General features: G+C 45.3%; 1 protein-coding gene across 1 annotated transcript; it reads right to left on the reverse strand.

Moving 5' to 3' along the window:
- Positions 1–543: 543 nt before the first annotated feature.
- Positions 544–26,006, reverse strand: FAM47E (family with sequence similarity 47 member E; the record flags this gene model as incomplete). Its single annotated transcript, XM_079773651.1, has 8 exons — positions 25,892–26,006; positions 22,921–23,290; positions 20,092–20,276; positions 17,821–18,031; positions 15,643–15,828; positions 10,268–10,417; positions 3,637–3,714; positions 544–609 (listed from the first exon to the last, which is right to left on the reverse strand). The coding sequence occupies exons 1-8, from the start codon at positions 25,957–25,959 to the stop codon at positions 544–546; spliced, it is 1,314 nt and encodes a 437-aa protein (XP_079629777.1). The 5' UTR covers positions 25,960–26,006.
- Between the last annotated feature and the right edge of the window lie 97 nt (positions 26,007–26,103).

Below are 26,103 nucleotides of genomic sequence, written 5' to 3' on the forward strand. Positions count from 1 at the left end.
ATGTCATCTTGAGTTTCCATTAAACTTTATGATTTATGGCCTTACATTATAGGTACACAGTTATTATCAAGACTAAAATGCTTTAAAAAGGAGGAAAACCTCAGTAAGCTTAATTCAAAATGAAAGAAAATTGTAAAGAAAGAATAAAGCAAATATTCACTCAAAACCAGGGAAAATAATACTCTAGGAAAAAGCAATAGAACAATTCTACTTTTATTATAATCTTATTTATGTTTTACAAATAATTGATATAACTATGTTAAATTTATAATGCTACAAATATCTAAGAAGACTATATATGAATATTGATCTCACAGTTGGCAAAAATATATAAAATATTGATTAGCAAAGGCAGAAGGCCACTGTGGAATGTTCATAAGCATTAGGTATAAAATATATGGATATCGTCAAGTGAAAGTTGTAAATCCATGGTGGGACACTCATCATAAATTTTGCGTATGTTCAGTGAGAGAGAAAAATAGCCAAATGCTATATAGTAAATAAAATCTGTCTAATCATCTTACTAAACTCTTCTATGATGAGTTATTTTCCAGGAGTCTTATTACAATCACAGTTACATTCCTTCTTGGTATTTATGTTCTCCAGGAACTGAAGAAAAAAAAGATGAGAAAAACTTAATTAGATTGGCAAATAAACATTGTACAGTCCTGCCAACAACCACAACCATACCCAAATTCACAATTTCAAACTCTATAACACATATCCTCATAGTACTCAAAATCGCATGTTGATAATTAGACCATGATAGATGGTGAGCTTTGGAAGGTAGCTGCACGACATCAGAAATACTTAGATCTAATTTACATTTCTTTGGTGTCCAAGACCAGCCCAGCCCAGCTCACCCCAGCTCAGCACAGTCTTGTGCTGCTCATCCCTGCTATTAAGGCCTGGTTCTTATCTGTGTAGCAGACTTAATGAAGCTTGGGTAATGCATAGAGCAGATAACCCAGCAGCAGATACTGGGATGTGTATATAAGTATGTATGCTCATATAACACATGTGAATCTGTATGTTATACACAGTGTACATAGACATTATAGGAGTTAAAAGAGAATGAATTTTCATACCTAAGTTTAAAGAAGTAATGACAGTTTGTGTGTGTGTATATGTGTGTGTGTCTGTGTATATATTTATATGTGTGTGTATAAATATATGTAAACTTTAATAGATTCCCTCCTCTCTTTTAGTCAAAATCTTATTGATAAAGTAGAGAATATATAAAAAGCCAGCGACCAGAATGCTGTAATGACCAGAACAACTGGTCGCTATGACGCCCACTGCGTCCAGGCCAGCAAACCAGCCAGATTGGAGGGTGGGGCTGGACAGCCAACCTCCCACAGCCCCTTCCCACACCCGTCCCCACCCCAGATTGGCCCCCCATCCCAATCAGGGGCAGAGCTGGCCGGCCAACCACCCATGGTCCCTCCCCCAAACTGCTGGCCCCCGATTGCCCCCCACATCCCATTTTGGGGTGGGGCCGGCCGGCCCACCTCCCACATGGCTGAACCCAACCCCCATCAGCCCCCACCACCCCAATTGGCCTGTGGACCCTCCCTGATCAGCCCACAGCCCCTCCCCACAGCCAGCCCCGCCCCCAATCAGCCCCCCCACCCCAATTAGGGGTGGGGCCCGCCCACCAATTGCCCGTGGCCCCTCCCCAATCCCTGATGAAGTCGTGCACTGGGCCTCTAGTGTAAGAATAAAAGGCTTGAGTGACAGGTGTTCTCAGAGGACTCAGATGTAGCCAGAAATGTCATCTCTCTTTAGTTACTGCAGCTAAAACAGTATAGCCAGAATGTCAGGCATGCTTCCTTTTGCCCAAAATTGAGCTAAATGTTCATATACAGAATGGATGAAACCAACAGGGGACAAATCAGAATGGAAAAACAAAAAAGTTTTGCCACTAAGAATGTTAAGATAGAACTATGAATCATTACAACATCAAGAGCAAATAAAGATATTATATAGAGTGTATATATAGATATATATGTAAATATACATCTACATAGATACATAGTCATGGCAAGAGGAATATATATATAGAGAGAGATACATTTCTATATCACAAAATTATACTTATGCTTAAGTATACTTACATATATAAATATGTAATCATATTGTTATAGAAGACCAGAGAAAAACCAAGCCATGCTTAGAGAAAGGGAGTTACATTTTATTATGCGCAGGCCCAGAGAAAAATGTGCCTTTCAAATTCTGGGCCCCCCCACATGGAGGAAACCTTTCCTATTTATACTTTTCTGAGCTCTTTTGTCTCCCAAATTTGGAATGAGACTTCCGGGCCTTCTGGGAAAGAAGGCCTGCATGCTGGGAAGGGGCCATGAGACCGTATCTCAAGGCCTGGCCTGGTGTCAGCACTGACAACTCTATCTGGGGCATGGTCCACGGCCTCTCTGGAATGGGAGTAGTCTTATTTCCCTTATTATTTAAGCAAGCAAGCATTTACAGAAGCCAAAATAGCAGGGTTAAACTTTCAAACCGCAGTTTTTATATAAGATGGATGCTTCAATATAATTATGTAATTATATAAGCATATTTTATATATCATATGTATAAATATACTATTGTGACCTTATACAGAGATTAGTTAGGTTATTATAAGTGCATAAATGTGTATAAGTACATTAAAAATATATCATTGATGCTGAAAGCTAGAGGAGAAATTTCATCCCAGCTATGTAATGGAGTCTTTTAGCCCCACCTCTCCCTCAGTTGCTAGACCTCCCCTCACCTTGCCTAATTTAACTTTGAAATCAGTCTGGATCTGAGCCAAGTCAACATATTTATTTGTCAGTAAGTATAAGCTGTTGTTAACTCTTGGGAAAAAAGAAATTCTGTATCCCATTTCCCAGAACTTGGACCGTCTTGGCCACATGGCCTCGAGGCCGCTGCGGGCTGTGCACCCAGAGGACACTGGCGAACATGTGACTTATTACCAGCTCTGTCTCTGGCTGGGCTGGTGCAGAACTTCCTGCTAAATGGCCCAACCTCCCACTCCACCCGTTACGGCGTCTTCCAAGGGGGGCTGCTCCACGTGGGAGGCAGCTTTGCAAGTTAAGGGAGGGGAAATGACAGGCAAAAGAGAAAATGGGAAAAAGACAGAAGATCTTGGTGGGCCCCAGGAAGTGAATTTTTGCACTGGTCTGTTTCCACACGAGGCCGACAATGATGGTATTGTCCATGCCAACCCCATTTTGTCCTGATACAAGCCACAGCTCTTGGTCCTTAGATATGGAAGCAAAAGAAGCAAAGGAAACTTAAACACTTCCTAGAGAATTCGGAGTGTTTTAGTAGCTGTCAGAGTTTGCATGGCATATGCCCTGTACATAGTTCCCTTTTACGTTGGTCCCGTTAAGGCCAACCTCAAGGCAGGTGCATCAGCAGGGAGACAGCACCTCTGACAGCAGAAACCGAATTGGCAGAATAAGAAGAGAAAAATGCCAAATCCTATCTCTTGGCTCCTGTCTGAGGAAAAGCATCTTAGCTCTTTCTCCCAGGGGCCTGAGTCCTGGTGTTTTGATTTTGTCAGGGTGCTGAAGCCTTCCTATGAACAAGTGAGCCCCTCAGCAGGTCTTTCTGAAATGACCCTTTACTCACAGTTGGCATCCTGTAGCCCTTCCTTAGAATGAAATTCTTAAAGGCAGCTGGTCCATGAAGTTTTGCAAACTCCTCCTCCTAAAAGAAAGGTCACATTTTAAATTAACAACCAGCAGTCAGAAGCTTGATTTCATACTTGTCCTAATTAGAAGCATTTGACTCTTTATAAAATACCTCAGGTGTGTAGGTTACATTCACAAGGTAAAAATACAAAGGCTTTCAAAAGATGTTCAACTTTCTCTCATTTCCCTACCCCTTTTCTAACCCCTATATTAAGGATAAGTCATACATTTTAGCAATTAGACAATTATTGACCTAAAATGTATGGAATCTAACCAATTTAAGAACAATTGTGATACTATGGTTTACATTATTCACAAAGATATATGTAGCCCTATGTTCAATGCAGCATTATTTACAGTGGCCAAGACATGGAAACAACCAATAAATGATTGGATAAAGAAGATGTGGTGCATATATACAATGGGATACTACTCAGCCATAAGAAAAGATGAAATACTGCCATTTGGGACAACATGGATATATCTTGAGTATATCATGCTAAACAAAATAAGCCAAATAGAAAAAGTCAAGAACCATATGATTTCACTCATATGTGGGATATAAAACTGAAAGCAACAATGGATAAACATGATAAAACAAACAAAAATTCATAGGCCACAGACAGCAGGGGTCAAATATATGGTGATGGAAGGAGACTTGACCTTGGGTAGTAAATACAATGCAATATAAGATTATGTATTATAGAATTACTAGAGGCCCGGTGCATGAAATTTGTGCACGGGGGGGGGGGGGAGAAGTTCCCTCAGCCCAGCCTGCACCCCCTCCAATCCGAGACATCCCTCTCACAATCCGGGGCTGCTGGCTCCTAACTGCTCACCTGACTGCCTGCCTGATCGCCCCTAACTGCCTCCCACCTGCCGGCCTGGTTGCCCCACGCAGCCTGCTGTTCGGTCGTCCGTCCAATTGTTTTGGTCATGACGGTCCCTGGCTTTTTATATATTAGGATATTTTGAAACCTATACAATTTTATTAACTAATGTCACCCCAATAAATTTAAATATGTATTTGCTTTTCTTCCTATAACTGGCAGAAAGCCCCTAAAACCCTTGGATTTCCTAAGTGATAAGAGCCACCAAGGTGAAAGGAGAGCCTTTTGTTATCCATAACAAACCCCTTTCAAGCACAGGGGCGTTTATATTCATGAGGTGATTTTTGTGAGCCCATAGGTAGTCCCATGAAGGGGGCTGGTTGCCAGAAGAACCAACCATGTGAAGAGAGAGTTGACACTTTCAGCTCCACCCCCCAATGGCCAACCATCAATCAGACCTGTGTAATGAAGCCTTAATAAAACCCCAGAAGGATGAGGTTGAGAGAGCTTCCAGGTTGGTAACCGTGTGGAGGTTCTGGGAGTGTGGCACACCTAGAGAGGGCATAGAAGCTCCATGCCCACCCCATCCTACATCCCTTGTCCTATGTATCTCTTCCTGGGATACATGTGGCTGCTCCTGAGTGTCCCTTTTATAATAAAACTAGAGGCCCTGTGCACAAAATTCATGTATGGGTAGGGTCCCTAGGCCTGGCTGGCGATCAGGGCCAATCAGGTTCCCTGCCTCCCTGCCCGCATGCCACCACCACGCAGTTCCCCCCACCTCCCCGCCTCCTCCTTCCCTCGCCACTCACATGCTGCCATTGCGTGGTTCCCTGCCTCCCTGCCTCCTCCTCCCCCCTCACCACCCACGCACCCTGCCTCCACCACTGGTTGCCTGCCATGTTCCGTGCTGCCCCCTAGTAGTCAGCGCATATCATAGCAAGCGATCGAACTCCCAAGGGGACACTTTGCATATTAGCCTTTTATATACACAGTATATATAGTAATCTGGTACATAAACTGTTTTCCTGAGTTCTGTGAGCTGTTCTGGCAGATGATCGAATCTGAGGAGGGGGCTGTGGGAACCTGCAATGTATATAGCCAGTTGGTCAGAAGCACAGATAGCAACCTGGACTTGAGATTGGCATCTGAACTGAGGGCAGTCTCATGGGACTGAGCCCTTAACTTGTGGGATCTGACTCCATCTCCAGATAGATAATGTCAATATTGCATTAAATTGTAGGACACCCAGCTAATGTTCAGAGAATCAGAGAATTTCTTGGTGTGTGGGGGGTGGAGGAGGGCAGCTAACACATTTGGTGACTAGAGTTGAGAGTGGTAGAGGAAGAAACAGAAGTGTTTTTCATATTCAACAGTATATTCACAATTTTTAGATCTTAACTCCAAAAGGCATGGTTATCAAAAAAGACTTGATCCAGTCCCAGTGTCTTTGGAGTATTCATGCATTCATTTGGTTTTTCCTTTCATTTATCTAAATTTAAAAGTTGGATCGATAAGATTATATCATTGTAATTCAGTTCTTTAAGAGCATTTCACCTTCCAAACAAACTCAATCAGTAGCAGTCAAAACTCATATTATCAGAAAGACAGCCATGTCATCATAGTGACTGTCCCTTACTAGCACAACCCTGCACCTGTATCTTGTGAACTGGGGTGCCATAGCCAAGTGGCCCCCAATTCACAGCTACACAGGCAAATCAATCTTCAGGTATTACAAAAGTGTGACTTATAAAAATCATTATAGAACGACTCTGTTGCTTTGAATCCTTTTTGTGTCTAAACTGTCTGATAAACCATCTTTTACTGTAATCATTATATCAGTCATATTTCCAAAATTTATATATTACTTCTTTTACTAGATTTTGTTGTAAAAATAAAATATTTTTGGAAAATTATTTGTTTTTAACAATTAGTCTTTAAGAATGTATTTCTAAAAAGAGAACTTCTAGATACCTTAAAAAGTTTTGTAACAATTTTTTCTTTTATTTAATTGAGAATGGTTTGTTATATTTTTAAAATGCAAATGAAATAGTTTTATGTTATGTATTAAATTCACATAAATTTAGATAGGCAGCTCCAAAAACACACACCAAGGAATAGTGCTGTAAATTATTTACATTATTATTTTTTTTTAATTTCTTTATTGATTAAGGTGTCACATATTTGTCCTCATCCCCCCATTCCCATCCCACACCCCTCCCCATGGATGCCCCAACCCCCTGTTGAACTTAACCATTGGTTAGGCTCTTATGCATGCACACAAGACCTTTGGTTGATCTCTCCCTTCTCCCCCCACCCTCCCCTATCCTCCCTCTGAGGCCCGATAGTCCAATCGGTGCCTCCTTGTTTCTGGTTCTGTTCTTGTTCATCAGTCCATGTTGTTCATCATTTCCCCTAGATGAGCGAAATCATGTGTCACTAGAGATGTACTTATAAGAATTGAATGTGCGACGGGCAATAATAGTTATGCTGACAGGCAAAAAATCAGTCTGTAGTGAGTTTCTTTCTGGACCAACAGTTCTTTTGAGACCCAATATCAATGTCCACCAGTTCCTTATGAGTACATGTCGGCACTGACCCCTCAGCTCTGGATGGTGGACAAATGGTGATAATGCAGGTCCGACTCCCTCTGGTTTGGTCTCGGCCGGACCCAGGGGGGGCACGGCTTCACCCGGATCCAGGGGCCCACGGCCTCGCCCGGACCCGGGGCCCAGGCTCACCCGGATCCAGGGGCCCGCGGCCTCGCCCGGACCCGGGGCCAGGCTCACCCGGATCCAGGGGTCCACGGCCTCGCCCGGACCCGGGACCCAGACTCACCCTGACCCAGTTCCCAGCCTCACCCGGACCCAGGGGCGCGCAGCTTCACCCGGATCCGGGACCCAGCGGGGTTTCGTCTTCTTGATCCCATTTCCTGTTGGTCAATTCCATCTCAGTAATTCCTTCGGCCATTTTCTCAGAGCTCCAGGGCAGCCGCCGCAGAACTCGTTGGGCGGCGGGCTCGGCAAAGCTCCGGTGTGCCCGGTGCGCGGCAGCGGGCTGGTCCGGGGTGGCTGCGTCGGCCCTTGGGTCTGCAGCGGTGGCCAGTCACCGAGCGTGCGCACCTGGCCGCTTCCGGGGTTTTGAGATTCTTGAAGGACTCGGAGGTCAGCCAGCGCGGAGTCTCCCACCCCATGACTCCCAGGGGCTCGTCTGTCCGTGCTCGGCAGCGAGTGGGGCCTTCCCCTCAGCCGGAGACCGCCGGGGGAACTGCGCCGAGCACGTTCCAGGCCGCCACTGTGTCGTCTGAGCCGTAGTTCTTAAAGTGTGATCTTTGGGTCGCCGGCATCAGCATCATCCCGAGTACCCCTCTCTTTTATTCTAGTTGTAGAGCGTCTGCTCAGTCAGCCCTCCGGTGGTTCTGGATGGTGTCTGCTCCGCTCTCCCGTCGTAGACTCAAAATTGTTGTGGTAGGCAGCAATCAGGCTTCCGCCCTATGCCTCCATCTTGGTCTTCCTTTGTATAGTTAAGTCTTGATTGTTGTTGGTGTCGCTGGGAGGAATTGTCCTCCAGGCCAATTGGCCGTGCAGATCCTCTGTGTCTATAAAGGAAGAGTTGCTATGTAGGAGACAGATTTATGGGCCGGGTCTTGGTGCAGCAAGGCTTTGGCGCTCATTGATTCTGCCTCTGGAATGTGTCCTTTATGCGAGTGGTTGAAATCTGGTGTCATCTCACACCGACCACTAGATGCCCTCGTTTCTGGGTCTCCAATGGTGTGTAGGTCAGCTACTACCTGAGACCACTCAGCAGGACTTACGGCAAAAACTGCAGTTTCCTCCTCCTGTCTGAGCGTCCCTAGAGCAGTCCGACTAGAACCGCAGTTTATCTGGTCAAGCTGCCATAGGGCAGGCCACCCACATGCAAAAGCCGTTGCTTGGAGCCCAGGTGTGCCTGCAAGACGTGCGGGGCGGACCTGCAAAACGAGCGGGGCGGGTCCCAGGGCGGGGCGGGTCCCAGGGCGGGGCGGGGCCTCAGGGCGCCACCAGGCCATGGCGAGGCGAACCGCACTGGCTGCAAGTCTGCTTTTTCTGTTTTCCACGTTTCCAAGCCCCCTCATTCCGCACTCCAGCGCAGCAAACACTGATTGCTGGGCGCACCTCCACAAGGAAGTCACTCCCATTCTCCGACAGGAAGGCCGAGAGTCCAGCCTCTTCCCGCAGGCGTCTGGGGAGCTAATCTCCCCTAGGGTTGGAACAAAAGCCACAAGTCCCTTCCCCCGACCCACGCGCCTCCGCACCTCAGCTTCTCCAGAGTTCGCTCTTTCCTCTTCTCTCTTAGCTGTAAATCCACCATTCAGCCAGCTCTCCTGTGGTTCTGGGTGGCAGACGCTCTGTGCGCGGCGAAGTTCCTTTGTTTAACTTTGAAATTGCTGTGCGCGAAGTTCCTTTGTTTGACTTCGCTGCCTTCTTAGTTCTCCTCTCTCAAAATGGCTAGAGGACTTGAGTGTAAGACAGGAAGTCTTAAGAATCCTCTAAGTCGGTGTTGGCGGTCTCCGGGGCCCCGAGGATCTCAGTGGGGAGCTGGGCCAGGTCAGTGACGCGGGTGGGCCCGTCTCGCAGAAAGATGGTCTCTTCCTTCACCGAGAGCCGCTGCACCGAGTCCGCGGCCGCCGCCACAGCAGCTGCCGCGGCGCCCACGAGCTCATGGCCCCGGCTGCGGTGCTGGCTGAGAGGAGCCGCCGCCCGGTCTGGGGAGACGCGAGCAGGAGTCGCTGCGCTCACCAGTCCATCTTTTAGTTGTTTTTCCAAAACTGCCATGCGAGGCAGCAGATCAGCCGTTCACCTCCGCCGCCATCTTGGTTTCCCCCCCCAATTATTTACATTATTATCTCCCATCTCAAAATAAGAATTTCATGGCCAGTACTAGAAAAGATTAAAATGACCATCCTTCCTCCAATCTAAAGGAGGCAGCTGATGAGTGATTTATGAATGAATGAGTAGCCAAACTTGTATAGCATTTTACTTTTTCAAAGTGTTTTCACATTGAGATCTGGGAGAAGTTTGGGGCCTATTGAAAAAGGGAAGTGTTTGACAAATATTCTCATTAGAGTCCTGCACAAGTGTTGTGTCAACATCTCCAGTTTTCAGGACTGTAGTGAGGATCTTCTTTCCATTAGATACCTGTACACAAGAGATCAGCGGGCAGAGTTTATTTATAGTAGAATTAGAGCATATTTTTGTTGTTTGTGATATCCTCTCCTCTCAGCTCCTGCAACTTTACTGAATTGCATAAAAGAAGTTTCCTGATTGCAATTTTGAAATTCTTTAATATTCATTCACTATGGATAAAAAAAATTTAAAAAAAAATAGGCCTCACATTGTGTTACTCACAGAGAACCCATGACATTATATCCATTCTGAGTACTGAGGTGGTCCTACCTGGTCACAGCACCCTTTGGACAGCCAATTTATCCATGAACCCTGGACCAAGCATGGTAGAAGTACAGTGAGTGGTTGCCCCATCTTTGGAGATATTTCTGTCCACCATGAAGCCAGGAAATTTTCAGTCTTGCTTATTAGACATTCCCTATCTAATGACTTGGCATTCTCATTGCTGGATTCCCTATATAAACTATGAGACTTTCAGAAGCCTCTGCATTATCCAGAGACTCCACCTGCAAAATGAGGTTACAGTTGCACTGATGTTTAGTTCAGATGATCAAATTACAGCATACACACATACCTGTTTCTTCTGCTCCTTTTTTAAATTCTCGTCTGTGTGTAAGGCCTTGGGGTCAATCAAAGGTTCATCAGCTCTTTGTCTTTTCCACAGTTTTGGGTGCAGATACCAGGCTCCATACCGCATCTTCACATGCTTTGGTTTACAAGTATTCTATGGAAAATAATGTAATTCCCAGTTTCATTAGGTTGTTTGTTGTTGTTGTTGTTGTTGTTGTTGTTGTTTTGGGGGGTCATTTTGATAAAAATTTAGCTTTATGAGAGCAATATCAATTATTTTGAATTTATGATTTATCCTTGCCAAATATTTTATGAAGCTTCAGTATGCTTTGATTTACAAAGGTAACATGAAGAGTTTGAGATTGAGAAAATAATGTGGTGGTTAAGCATGGTCTTTGGATTTAGAGATATCTGGTTTCAAATCCAACTTCCTCCACTTAGCAGGTATTAATGTCGATGGGCAAGTTACTTAAATTCTTCATCTGTAAACTAAGATAGCAGTATCCACACATAGGGTTGTTGGGAAGATTAAAGGAGAGAATTATATAAAGCAGCTAGAAATCATGTAAAAATCACGTATTTTATTAAAGAGTAATGACCTTAAACAACATTCAGTCAACCAAAATGCTAAGTTACTAGCCCAGCACTGTGCTCAGCCTCGTAAAAATGCTATCCAACACCCATCTCTTGCCTCTTTAATTAGAAGAAAAAGCAGGGCCCTGGCCATTGTGGCTCGGTTGGTTGAGCATTGTCCTGACTCAGGTCAGGCACAGGCCCAGGTTTCAGGTTGGACCCCCAGTTGGGTGCACACAGGAGGCAACTGATCAATGTCTCTCTCTCCCTCTCCCTTCTTCTCTCTTTGAAATAAATAAAAACATATTTTTTTTAAAAAGAAGAAAGAGGAGGAGGAAAACTAGATGCCATTCCTTTCTTTCTCCCATTTCTCAGTAGTGCATCTGTTGGTTCATAGCTGAATACTATGGACACAGTAACCACATATTGTCTCATCACGAAGGGCAGGGGGCGGGGTTCTAATGCTTGGGAGCGACAAAGAAGCAAGAAACACAAAGATCTGGCCCTTCTCTCTTCTCACATTTAAACTATGAGGTGGAATGTGTCAGGCATCAAGGGTCCAGCCAGATGCACCTGCCTAAAGCAGAGAGGATGGAACAGGACAGAGGGAGGGAAACCCCTCTCCTCAGAGCTAGATTCACATTGTGATCCCTCCATTCCAAGCATACTGACCTGCCGGTTTCTAGAGCACGCCCTTCATGCTTTTGCCTCTGGGCCTTTGCACTTATTATTCCTTCTGCCATAATGCTTTTTACTCAACATACCCACGTGACTTACTCCCTTTCCTATTTCATGTGATCTTCTCAGTAGTATATTTCCTGACCACCCAGTTTAAAAATTATAACCACCTGTCTTCTTTCCCTGCCTCATCTTTCTCACTTATCACCATTTGAAATGCTATATATTTTTCCGATTGTTTATCTCTCCTTTCACCCTCTAAAATGCAAGCTTCTGAGATTGTTCTGGGCTACATCCCCTTGGCATCTAGAACAATACTTAGGGTAGAATAGGTGCTCAATAAGTAATTGTTGAATTAAAGTCTGATTCCTTAACTTGGGCATTACTGACACTTTGAGCTGGATAATTCTTTGTAGCACCCCCCAAATTGGGATAACCAAAAATGTCATCTCCAGACATTGCCAAATATCCTGGGATTGGGGGGCAAAGTCACCCTTGGTTGAGATCCACTGAATTAAAGGAAGGAGGGAAGGGAAGCGAGGGAAAAAGGAAGGAAGAATTACTGAGTCTACACTATGTTATGTTCTTGGGTAACTGGTGTTCTCTCAAGACTCAGCACAAACATAGTATCTTCTATGAAGCCTTAACTGTGCTTGGTAAAACTGATTACTTCCTCTGTCCTGTACAAACCATGACAACATTTCACTGTAGTTAATCATTTACCTGTTGATCCTACTAGACTCTAAGCTCCTTAAGTGCAGGAGATAGTCCTTCATTTGCTCCCAGCACTTTTTGGCACATAGTAGTAGATGCTAAAAATTGTTTTTTGAATGAATGTATAAACAAATGGATGAATGAATATGCTGGGGTAATTCATTCATAGAGGCACATAAGAGGCACAGATGGCTGTGAGAGATTAGCAGTAAGAATAAATTAATGTCAATCAAAGGACCAGGAGAAAACCCATGGGACAAACTGTCATGTAAACTGTGCCTAAAGAGAGATACAAGCATGTAGACATCGGAAGAGGGGTAGTTCAGGCAGAGAGAATATTGTGAGCAGAGGTGAGATAGTGGGAAAGCTCAGAGTTTTAAAGAACACCAAAGAAAAGAGTATAGCACGCCTGAGAGAACAGGGGGTAAAAAAAAAAAAATACACATGGGGACTTCCATTCTGGAACAGGGTAAACAGATTTACCTTCCCACCTGCAACAAACAAACAAACACAAGCAACCAACATAGTATTTTTTTTTAAATGTGTTTACGACACTGGACATCAAATAACAAAACACAATGATCCCTGAGAGCAGGAAACCAACACAATAAGCCCCGCAATTGACACGGCTCACTGCCTGAATAGTTTGCAGGCCACAGAGCAGGGAGAGCCCAGGAGGAGCCCAGTGGACTTTGAGTTGAGGAGACAGCACTGAAAATCCAGGAAGATGAAGGCAGCTAAAGTTTGCAGTCCAGACTGCAAAGAGGGAGTTCCAGAGTCTCTCTGTGCACATGTGGGAGGAAACTACCAGAGGTCCGGGAAGAAAGCAACCAAAAGGATCAGAGAGAACAGTGCCCAGCATGCATGGGGCAGGGACAGTGCCCACTCCCTCCTGAGAACCTAAGGATTCACAGGACACTGGGTAGAATACACTGGGTCCTGCCTCAGCAATAGGGAATCAGCTGTAGACTGACCATTACTTTGATCCTTCACAACAGATCTTAAAAGCAAGATCCAAAGGATCAAACTTTTCCAGGTAACTTTAACTATACCCTAGGACAAAACTCAAGTTTATAAGAACACAAACATGCCCAGCGCCCAATAAGATAAAATTCACAATGTATAGCATCTACTCAAACATCACCAGGCATGCGGAGAGGTAAGAAAACATAATCCACAATGAGGAAATAAACCAAGGAATAAAACATACCCAGAAAAACAAAGATAAGGATGACAGAAGATTTCTCATTGGAAACAACTCAACCAGGAAGACAGTGAAGCGACATCTTTAATAGCAACTCACACAGAACCAATAGAGATGTTAGAGTTAGCAGACAAGAACATTAAAAGAATTATAATTATATTCTATAAGCTCAAAAGATTAGGTAGAGACACAGAAGATATATATATTTATTTATTAATATATTTTTTATTGATTTCAGAGAGGAAGGGAGAGGGAGAGAAAGATAGAAACATCAATGATGAGAGAGAATTTGGCTGCCTCATGTGCCCTGATCGAGAATTGAACTTTGACCTCCTGGTTCATAGGTCGACACTCAACCACTGAGCCACACTGGCTAGGCCAGAAGATACATATATATATATATTTAAAACCCAAGTTGAACTTCTTAAGATGACAATTATAATGTATGAGATGAAAAATACATCGGATAGGATTAACAGCAGGTTAGACATAGCAGGAGGGAAAAACATTAGAGAATTTAAAAATATAGCAATAGAAACAGAGAGAAAAGATAATAAAAAAAACTGAACAGAGCAGCAATGAGATATGAGACAACTTTATGCAGTCTGATAACATGTAATTACAGTCCTGGGAGTTGGATTGAGAGACCAAAAACTGTTTGAAGAAGTAACAGTGAAACTTTTTCCAAAAGTGATGAAAATTATAAACCCATGGATCAAAGAGACTCAGCAAACCCCAAGTACAAGAAATATACACCAAGGTATGTAATAATCACATTAATCAAAAACAGTAACAAAGAGAAAATGTGAAAAGCAGCCAAGGAATAAAACATATCCAAGAAAAACAAAGGTAAGGATGACAGAAGATTTCTCACTGGAAACAACTCAACCAGGAAGACAGTGAAGCGACATCTTTCAAGTTCTGAAAACAAACAAGCAAACCAAACACTGGGAACCTAGAATAATATAACAACAAAAAGATCTTGAAAAATCTAGGCAGACTAAGGATGTTTTCAGACAAACAAAAGCTGAGAGAATTCGTCACCAGCAGAAGGACCATGTGGAAATAGATTTTGAACTTTTGCACAGTGACCCTCCATCTGCCAGTCAAAAGTTCAATTTTGGCAATAACCACAGTGGTTTATAAAGAAGAGTTTGTGCAATTATTTGTAAGTACAAGGAATTGAGCAATTTCATTCAGCCCACATTCAGGATAAGCAGGGGTTCAGGCCCCAGGTGTGACGGACATAATTTCTCCAGCAACAGTTTGCATTTTACCCTTTAGAACAATAGAGGAAAATGGAAAATTTAAAGAGTTGATATCAGTGATGGAATGCATAGTTTTCATAAACCTTACGCAATAGAGTTAGGGATAGAAAACATGTGTGTAAAAATAGGTGAGTCGATTGTGTTAGATTGTAAAGGACAAGGTTAATATGTCCAAAATGTGGGAAATATAGTATGAAAAATGATGTGTAAAATACAGAGACTAGCTAATGATAATATATAGTTTTTCACTTTTAGAGAAAGGAACTATCTCCCCACCCCAACTCCCATTTAGGCACTCAAGTCTTTGTTGGATTGGCACATTTGACCTGTGTATATATTTGCAGAAATACATTGTGTAAAAAAGTGGAAAAGTTCTTAGGGGCCCACAATACTTCCCTTTGGAACATAGTGTGTTATTTTCCCTCTCTGATACCTTGTTCTACCTTCACAGGAAATTGTTATTGGGAAAATGAGCAAGTTATTAATGATGAGGCAAAGCATGCGATCACGAATGATGGTGTGTGGTCAGTTAGACTCACCTAAAAACTCAAGAATTCTTTGGACATAAAATGAACAGTGTTCATGGTCATTAACTGCAGCATTTTACTATTGCAATAATAAACATTCATATATATTTCCACTGACAGGATTTCAACATACAAAACACATAAAGAGATTATCTCAACCTAGAAAACACATAGAATACTAATGACTCTTCAGATATTAACAATGATGCCAATTGACATGTCTTGATTGTATAACTGACTTTGTTATATGTATTAAATATTCACTCACTTAACAAATATTAAACATTTTTAAAAATTCAAGAATTCTACTGAAAAAGACTGGTGCCCCTTATAGTACCAGAATTCAAGAAAAGTTAAGATTTTAATGTAACTTTAATTTTCTTTGATTTTCAGTCTTCTCCCCTGTTGTAATTACCTTTGGTTTCGGCTCTAGTTCCTGGAAAAATTCTGACTCCTGCTGTTTCTTGAACCCCTCTCCCTTCTTTAGTTCCCCAGGTATCTCGCCAAGCTTCAGCGAGTGGAGCACATTATGGCTGACTTCCCTCTCATAGTTAACATCAAATTGCTTCATGATGTACTCTTCATCAATCCTCGAGCTTCCCTGGAAGAATATCACATTGCATAAGTCAAGGACAGATGGTGAAATGCTCCTTGCTTTCTTCTTTAATCTAAGGGAGACATTTGACCATGGCTGGAGAAGAGGTAGTTTGGAGAAGGAGAAAATGCTCAGTCAGCATTCAGTGAAGACAAGAAGTATAGTTGACCCTTGAACAACAGGGGAAGGGGGCTTTAGGAGGGCTGACCTCCAGCACAGTTGAAAATCCTATATAGCTCTTGACTCCCCGAAAACCTAACTACCCTTGGTATTTGCAGGGAGGGGGCTGTGAGTGGGAAGGGAGGAGGGTTGGTTCTAGGACTTTCCCATCACACCCCTCACACACCCCACAACTCCCCAGCCTACCCCACGCCCTGCAACGCTCAAGTCCCTTCTATAAAATGGTGTGAGTCAGCCCTCCACACCTGGACTCCCAACCATGGCTAGAAAACAGTATGGGCACTTATTTTTTTAAAATCTGGGTATAAGTGGACCAGCACTGTTCAAATCATCTTGTTCAAGGAGGTCAACTGTATTTGGGGCCTGGAGGACTTACAAATGGAGATTTGTAAGAGACAATTTAGGACCTACAAGAGGGAATGAATGGGCCTGGGGAAAATTCAGTCTGTTTGACCAAAGCAAACTTCTCCAATCCTTTAGAGCAGTGGTCGGCAAACTGTGGCTCGCGAGCCGCGATTTGCCGCTCTGTTGACTAATGAGTTTGCCGACCACTGCTTTAGAGCAATGACATCCCTAGAGGTATTCTCCAGACATGTCTAGAAAAGTGTTTGTTCTGCTCGCAGACCCTTATAAGAGAAGCTGCCCCATCAGGGCTCCCACTGAAGAAGGCAGTTTTAGTCAACCACATTTTGTGCACAGAACAACCCCTTCTGCTGCCTTCCCCGGCCACAGCAGGTGGGAGTGGAGATGGGTACATAAAGAGTAGCTCATCAGTAGGCTGACCGTTGACCTATGATGTAGCTAAAAAATAGCTTCGATTTGAAGGGTAGCAGAATATGCCACTCCAAAATATGCCTCTGGCATAGGAACTATTTTGAGTTGATGGTCTTGAGACACAGCAGACAAAACAGGAAAAGCTCTGGAAACAGGATAGAAGTTACCCTTTTGTAAGAGAAATTTACATTTATGAGGGAAATCTCCATTTGTAAGGGTGTCTCACTCTCTGTATCAGGAAGAGAAGGAAGACTCTAAATCATAAGAAACGCTTATCAATGGAGAAGACACACACTTAAGTCTGCATAGCAAACCTTCCTCTAGTTTACCTACTTTTCCTGGTGATCTTCTTATAACTGGCTCCCCACACACTTCTTTCTTTCGTCTTGTGCTGAAGATGGTCTTTAAGCCTGAATTCTAAGCCACCTGGGAGAGTTACTCATTTTTCCTTGGGTATTTCCCATGTATATATGATGTATACATGTTAATTAACTTCTGCTTATTTTTCTCTTGTTAATCTGAATTTTGTTATAGGAGCCCCAGAGAGAACTTAGGAGACTAAAAGGAAAGTTATATTTTCCTCCTCTACGGACTCAACACAATCCCACTTTAGAAAATATAAACTGGGGAACACAGCGAGAATGAGGCCATTAGCAACTGAAGCTGATGTTGGGGTGACATTCATAGAGAGGAGCCATGAAATAGAGTCAGGAACATAAAGGGAGGAGTAGCATCGAAACCAGGGTGAAATAATAATGAAGCAGAAATATAGCAAGCAGAGTCAATGAGGTAAACAATAAAAGCATGGAAGGAAAGTATAAGCTAATGCTATGGAGGAAACACCACAGGGTGATGTGATGGGACCCGAGGGAGCAAAACAGGTAAAGATGAGACCTTGGTCATAAGGGACTGAAAATAAGGCTTGTCACCTATAGAAAACATTTCTATTACAAATGGTGGGAAAGATTATAGTCAAACACTGTTTTTTAATAAAAATAACTTTGAATGTGACTTTAAAAGTTGTAAGTATTACTACTAACGTACAATCGAAGCAGCCCAGTCGCAGAAGTCTCTAACTGATTTGCGGGCGTTTTCATACGGATCAGGACCATCTTTGTGGAGCGAATCCGTTTCACTGGGCTTCTCTTCATAAAGCGATTGGTATGGCTTCTTCTCTTCAGAAGGCAATCGGCGTGGCTTCTTCTCTTCAGAAAGCGATTGTCGTGAATTCTTTGACAGAGGAGTCTTCTTGGGACTAAAGATAATGGGATCATCAAAGTATTACAATATGAGCCGCCATGAACCCAAATGGATTTCGAAAGGTATCATGGGGGAAAGGAGATCATAAAACAAGTATTTCCAACCGTTTCTTGCAAGCTCACACTAATTTTAAAATTTTCAAAGATTCCATTCCTATTATCAATAATATAAAGAGAATTATATCATGATTAGTTATAACAATTAAAGCTTATATAGCATTTTACCATTATAAGGTGATTTTTAAGATTATGAGTACCAGTTATTAAGACATGTGCCAGGTAAAAGCGTAAATTGCTATGCTTGGAGTCTGCCACGGCCTCAGACAATCTTGACAAGTAGGAGACATCCTTGACCCCCTCTGTCCCTCATCCCTAAAACCTAGCCTATTAATAAGTCTGATGGATTTTAGTTCTGTCTTCTCTGGACTGTTACAAAAGGCTCCTCACTGGGGTCTCTGAATCTTCTCTTAGGATCCCCAACCCTTAATCCCTAACCTTTTCTAAACTGCAGCCAAAATAGTCATTTCAAAATATAAATCTGATCATAATCAGCCACTCTTCGTCCTTGATTATACCCTCTTCAATGGCTTCTTTTTTCAGAATGGTGATACGTTTACATGCCATAATAACTAGCTAATGGCCAAGAATTTAAAGATGCTCCCAGGGCCACACTGACCCACGCTGTTGGAGTCTCCAAGGGGACCCCTTCACATAACACTGCTCCCTCCTCCCCACCCAGGTTCTGAGCAACTTGAAAAATAATGCAAGTTATTACTGACAGCAGCCACATTGGAAGACATGGGTTTAAGTCCAAGAGGACTTGCTCACTGAAACCCAGACATGGGCAGACTGGCCAATCCTGTCCTGAGCAGGGGGATTCCCTCGAAGGAAGAAACAGAGGAGAGAACTTGATTCCCAGTGAAAGGGCAGAGTTGAGAGGAGTATCCTCAGTTGTTCTCCCCCAATTTACCAGGGGGTACACCCAGGGGCCAGAACAGTAGAGTTCCGGTCACCTTGTGTCTCAACCTCACAAACATGTAGAATTTAATACAGTGCATTTTCTCTCACGCCGCCTCCAGGTGGGTAGCTTGTGCGACTGGCCAAGCTCTCCATGTCCCTTCCAAACACCTGGCCATGGTTCTGGGCCCTCTGGCAGTGGTCGGGGTGCTGTGGATGGGCTTCTCCCTAGTACACCTACGCTCTTCGGTGCCTGCAAGGGACACCAGTTAATTTCAAAAGTCAAATGCATATCCCAAATCTACTTACGTCAAGTATACATATCTCATTGCATGTACATTTTTAATTAAATATTACATGAGTTGGGAAAACAAGAGTTGTTTCTATGGAAATCAAGCTCAGTGCTTTAGAAAGATTCAATGAAGGTGTCATTACTGCTGCGATTTATGCAAAAAAGATGACTTGGAAATCCAAGCAGTAGACCTCAAAAAAAGGCTTTATATTAAAAGATAGAATGTGAATGCAGTTATGTTCTAGGGCAGTGGTCGGAAAACTGCGGCTCTCGAGCCGCTGTTTGCCGACCACTGTTCTAGGGTAAAATAAGATGCTTTAAGTACTTAATTGTTATCTTTTACAATTCCCTATATTAACTTTTTTTTTGCGGGGGGGGGGGGGGGCGGCTATCCAATGAACTATTGGTCCCAATCATGTGACTAAACGGGCTTCTGCCATAAATAACGCAACGAGCCATTGTGGGCCAATTAGTCAGGTGTCTGCAGTGTATCTCTTCTCCAGCAGCTCTCACTGAGTGAGGCATGTGAACACGCTCGTGTCTGCCCCACTGCTGGCTAATTAATTAACACCATTAATTAAAAACCACTGTTTAAAAAAACACACACACACACACACACACAAAAACCACTGTTTAGAGCAGGACTCAAGGCCCCTTTCCCTTCTCCTTGGCAACTTGGTTACTTTTGCTTCTCTAAATTATTATAAAAATGGGGAGCTTTGAGAAGGAAACTCCTAGAAGGCTTCATCAGGTGACAGGAATAAGCGAGGGGTTTAGAACAATACTTACGTTTAGAACAATACTTACGGCCCCAGGGAGGCTCGGGTGGGACGTTTTCCAAGCAGTTTTGTGGGTTCCTTGGGGTCTTGGGTGGGACATTTTTCAAGCAGTTTTGTGGGTTCCGTGGGTTTTTTCTCGACACCCTCACAATGAGCCCATGCGTCCCCCAGTTTCTTGTCAGGATCCAGCACTTCCAGCACCCTTTTTAAGAGCTACACACAGAAAACAGTTTTGGTGGAAAGAAAAATGTGCTGAGAATGGGGCCCCCCTTGATTCCAAAGCAGAATGGACCACCTCGCCCCTTTGCTTTTCCTTTCTAATCAGTCAACACACTCACTGGCTTCTGTGCAGACCCTGTGCTGGGTGCCAGGTAGACCTCCATCCCCTAGACATTAGGTAGGCAGCCTGTGGACCAAAATGGGAATGGGAATATACTGGTCTGCCCAGGCCCCATCTGCCCCCCCCCCCCCCCCCCCCGAGGACTTCTAAAGAATTTCTGTAGTTTTTGACTGTCCAGCATCCATTCTTCCTCCTATGAATGACAGTATCTAGATTTTTCTTTGGAGAGCCATCTCTCTTTCCACTCTCAGACCGAATGGTCTGAACTGGCCTGACCCCATTCTCACGCCACAGGCAGGCCAATCCTATCTGGACTAACCCGGTGACTGGTTTGACTAGGCACAGAACCCAAGTTGGACCCACAGGAATTAAGATACGGAATTTTGCTGAGCCTGTGCAAAAATAAATGCTCTTTTTTGGGGGGTTAGAATTTAAATCTAAGAGCTGCTGATGGTCATCACAGCACCATAAAAAGAGATCTGGCCTCAAAAAAAAAAAAGCCAACACACCTAGTTGGGAGGTCAAACATGGAAATAAGGGCACAACCCCATGAGCCATCTGAGGGTATGAAAACAGTCTGTTTGCCATGATTCAGAAACTCTGGCTTGCAGGAGGCAGTGCAGGAAAGCCTTGGGTGGAAAATAATTGGTTAGAAATTCCAGGTGTCCTTTCTCGAGACTTCTCTGCCACGGATCATTCATTCATTCATCCATTCATTCATTCAGTATGCACAAACATTTACTGAGTGCCTACCATATGTCAGGTATGGGTAGTACACGGTAAAAGACACAAAGTCCTGGCCCTGTAGAGCTTTTATTCCAGTGAGGAGCCCAGTGGCGACAAGTGCTATGTTGAATAATAGGCCGTGGTAAGGACTAGAGCCTGAGAGCGGAAGGGAACTTATTTTAATCAGACTAAGTAGGAGGCATTCCAGCAAAGATCTGAAAGAAGTGAAGGAATGAGCTAGGCAGACATGGGAGGCAAGTATCCCAGACACAGGCACGGAGAGCTGAACTGGAAATGTTTGTAACGTTCACAGACAGAGCAGGCAGGGGCCAGAGTGGCTGCAATGGTGAGAGCAGAGCAGTAGGCGGCCGGGTCGGAGGGGGAGCAGAAGAGAGGTAGGCAGACAGCAGAACACACAGGGCCTCTAAGACAATGGCAAGCACTTCCCTCTGAGTGAGCAGGGGGCGCTAGGGGCTTTCTGAACAACTGTCATGCTCACTGTGTAGGAACAGGCTGCAGGGTGGGAGCAGGCGCTGCTAGTTCCCTGCCCAATACCCATTCTGCTCTTGTGCTTTAAATCTGAAACGTGTGTTCTGTGTTGTGTTCAACATTGCAATGCCAACCACGAGACTCAATTTCTAGACTCCCGGACATGTAGGTGAATGAGCTGTTTACTGAAAGGCTATCACAGCTGACCTCTGAACAGCACGGGGATAAGGGGTGCCAACCCCCGCACGGCCGAAAATCCACATAGCACTTTTGACTCTATAGTCAGCCCGTAGCATCCGTGGATTCAATCAACCGCAAATCAAAAACAGTGTTTTAGGTCCATGGTTGGGAATGGGAACATACTGTTTTCTATATGCAGTTGGTTGAATCTGCACAAGCGAAACCCATAGCTAGGAAGGGCCAACTGTATTTATTGAAAAATCCCCGTATAAGTGGACCTGGGCAGTTTGATCCTGTTCAAGGGTCAACTGTATTTGCCTAATTATAAAACAGTCAGCTGGCATGTACCCTTTAACCTTTGCCCCTTACCCCCTCTTGTTTGAAAGACTGCATGCCTTTGGAAGCCTTTGGAGACACAAGAACTAGAGACAATAGAGTGGTGAAGGCCTGGAGGGGTGGGTGCAGGGTAGAGGGGGCCAATGACGGGGGGGGGGGGGCGGGGGGGACTCACAAACAAATAAAGGGGGCATCTGTAATACTTTCAACAATAAAGATACATTTTTAAAAATGCTAATGTGGTAGTTTAGGACTTTCTAAATTAAGATGCCAATCTGCAATATCCAATGAAAACTAAAGAACTAGAGACATATGCTGAGGATTACGGAGCTGCCGCCCACCCCTAGCCTGACAATTTGGTGAATTTTCCCTGTGACCTTTCTGGTTCTCCTGTGCCTTGTGCCCGTCAGTTAGTAAATACCTACGGACACCTCCCAAGACCAGGTTTAAGTGGCACAAGTAAGACTGAACAGTCCCACCACCCCGTCACATTCCTCCCCCAAAAAGTCCCAGGCAAAGTAGAACCTTCCAGGGAAAAGAAGTCGAAGGTTCCCAGTTGCTGGACTTTGGTAAGTTGAGCAGCCTCCCTGGAAGCAAAGGGAAATGCTGCCGGAGGGAGGCCGCTCCAAGCCCCATGAAAACTCTCACCCTGGGGAGACACTCCTCTCCTCCTCAGGGGGAACGCCCGCCCCAGCTATCTAAGGAGAATTCTCTTCTGGCCACCCCCCCCCCCCGCCCCCGTCCCCCCTCCGTGAAGGCCCGCCCACGCCGAGGACAGGAGATCACCTCCTGAGGCATGCTTTCCTCCAGGTCGGGGTAGGGAGCCAGGGGGTGCCGGGTCAGCTGGGCTTCGATGTCCTCCAGGAACGCCTTCCGCGCCCGCTGGGCTGCCGAGAGCCTGGAACACAGGGCTGCGCCCTTGGGCAGGTAGCTCGGCCTCTTTGTGGGGGGAGGTCGGGGACCTCTGCTGTACCTCTGGGGGGCAGAATGCTCCGGAAGGCCCCGAGTGATCATATTCTCACAGGAAGGGCAGCCATTCCTGAAGTCATCCAGTCCCTTTTTCACAAATACCCACCGTTTGGTGTTCATGAAGGTGGGATGTAACTGCATGTACTCATGTTTTGTGGAAAATTGGGAAGGCAAATTCTCTTTACACCTGAAAGAGAACATGCCCAGCATATGGAACCACAAGGAGCGGGGTGGGGGAAGGCTGAGTTAATCACACTCCTAGTTCATGGCCCGTTGTCACTGGTCTGTGTACGGCCCCTCTCCTGTTTTCCTTCTTCTATGTAATGCCCGTATTCCGCTCTCATCACTCTCCCCTGCATCAGCAAAACCACTCTAACGGATTGGTAATGCACCCTTTTGTTTGCACACGTTCTTATAATGCCTGTGTTATCCTTTCGTGTGCATGTATTCTTAATTTACATACATGGTACTATTTGTTTACCAAGCCCAATATTATAAAGGCCTGTTCATGGCACTATGTGTAACTCTAATCGTTATTATCAACTGCTGCCACCACAGTCCATCTGTCCACTCGCTTTGTAAAGGGCACTCACCGTGGCGGCCCCTTCTAGCACTCCTGCCTTTCCGTTTAAGGCCGTGGTTCTCAACCTTCCTAATGCCGCCACCCTTTAATACAGTTCCTCATGTTGTGGTGACCCCCAGCCATAAAATTATTTTCGTTGCTACTTCGTAACTGTAATTTTGCTACTGTTATGAATCGTAATGTAAATATCTGTGTTTTCCGATGGTCACGACCCACAGGTTGAGAACCGCTGCTGTAGAGCCTAAGACCATCAGAAAACACAGGTATTTACATTACGATTCATTAACAGTAGCAAAATTACAGTTACGAAGTAGCAACGAAAATAATTTTATGGCTGGGGGTCACCACAACATGAGGAACTGTATTAAAGGGTCGCGGTATTAGGAAGGTTGAGAACCACTGGTTTAAAGGGAGACAGTGCAGTGGGAAAGCCTGGATCCCAGGGACAACTTGCCACGAACTAGCGGAATGACCTTGGTATTTCATTTAACCTATATTATTTTATGTATCAACATCCTAAAAAGAACAATATCAAAGATATGGAGAACAAATTAATGGTTGCCAAGGGAACCCCTTTAGTTGTGCTACCCCTTTCAATCATCATTCCTTTCCCACCCCCAGCCCTTTGCAACCGCTAATTCCTTGAGATGAGAAAACAGTTTTGTATCTTGATGTGTACATATGACAACATTTTACAGAACCATACACACAGGAATGCAAGTAAAAACTGGTAAAATCCAAGTAAGGTTTATAGTCTAATTAATACATTGTGCCAATGTAGATTTCCCGCTTTGCCAATCCTACCTAATAAAAGGGAAGTATGCAAATAACCATCACTCCGCTATGCCCACGATTGGGCCGGCGGCAGGCTGGGGGCAGGACTTGGGGTGGCCAATTGGGCTGACAGGATGAGCGGGGGGCGGGGACTCCCGCCGGCCCCAACTGCGGGAGGACCAATGGGGCCAGTGGAAGGCACCGGTGACAGAACTTGGGGTGGCCGATTGCGTGGCTGCCAGCACCAGTTTTCCGCCAGCAGCAGTTTTCCTCTGGCCACCCGCCAATCAGAGCGCCTCCTGATTGGAGTTCCTCTCGGGGTGGCCGATTGCGCTGCGGGAGGCGATCGCGCTTGAGGGAGGCGCTCCGATCGGCGGGTGGCCAGAGGAAAACTGCTGCTGGCGGAAAACTGGTGCCTGCAGCCAGGTGAAGGAAGGTCTATTGCACGAAACTTCGAGCAACGGCTTCTAGTGTATTTATAGTTATGTAAGAAGGAACCAACCACTAGAAGCAGCTGGGGGAAGGGTACCTGGGACCTCTGCACTGTTTTTGCAACTTCTTGGGAGTCTATCATTGCTTCAACACAAAAAGTTTGTCAATAAAAAAAGAAAGGGAAACGAGTTTGAAAATGGGCGAAAAGGGAATTCCCAAAGAGCTTATAACTGCTACCATGTGTCCAGTACATACCGCTGCTTCACCTGTACTCTGTCCGTTACTCCTCACAACAATCCCATACAACGGAGTGTGCTGATTGTCTCTGTTTTACAGCTAAAACTGAGCCCGCCTAAGGCCACCGTGCAGGCCAGAGGCGCACTGGCCCTGGACTCCAGCCTTCTTGACCCACGTCGCCCAGCCTCCAAGAGCGCGGAATTCCATTCTCATAAACTCAAGGAACCAGCAAAGGAAAACAGCCCTGGCTTCTGCCCTGTGGCTAGGACCCCAGGCACTCAGAAAGGCAGCGAACCGCCCTAGGACCCGGGGCTGCCCCCAAGCCCAGGCTCAGCTCGCCCCCGGGCGGCCAGCGGCTCCCGGTGCAGCCTCCGCTCCCGCGGGGCGCGGGTCCGGGTGGCGGCCTCGGAGAGGGGTGCGCCCACACTAAACCAGGCTCCACAGAGGGCTCTGGGGCCATCAGGTTCCCCTCTGGGGTTGGTATTTTAATCTGCATCCCCTGGGGGTCGTAAGGATAACAGGAAGAAAGCGTCCTTGGCGATAAACAGCGTCGAGCGCTGGATATTTTTTATTATAAGCATTTATGTGCTGGGGACCTTGAAGAGGAAAGGCAGGCCGGCCTGCAGCCGAGCTCTGAGTGGCCCCCCGCCACCCCCAACCCCATCCACCCTCCTCCCCAGCCATCCCCCTCTGGCCCCCGGCCCCCGGCCCCGCCCCAGCCCGGGCAAGAGCGGATTCCCCACGCGGTACCCACGCGCGTACCAGGGCCTGCCGCGCACGCCGACCCTGGTCAGCGGAGTAGGCCTCAACATTCGCCTGCGGTCGGTCATCGTCACAGCGATCGATCGCGGCGACCGCTGAGCCTTGGGCGGTAGCGCCGTCCGGTGCGTCTGGTTCTGGGGTCGCTAGGAGACCGCACCACAGCGACGCGCGAGCTGCCCGGGAGCCCCCCCTCCTCCCCAATCGCGGCCCTG

Source organism: Cnephaeus nilssonii (assembly GCF_951640355.1).
Source record: "Cnephaeus nilssonii genome assembly, chromosome: 1".
NCBI lineage: Eukaryota > Metazoa > Chordata > Mammalia > Chiroptera > Vespertilionidae > Cnephaeus > Cnephaeus nilssonii.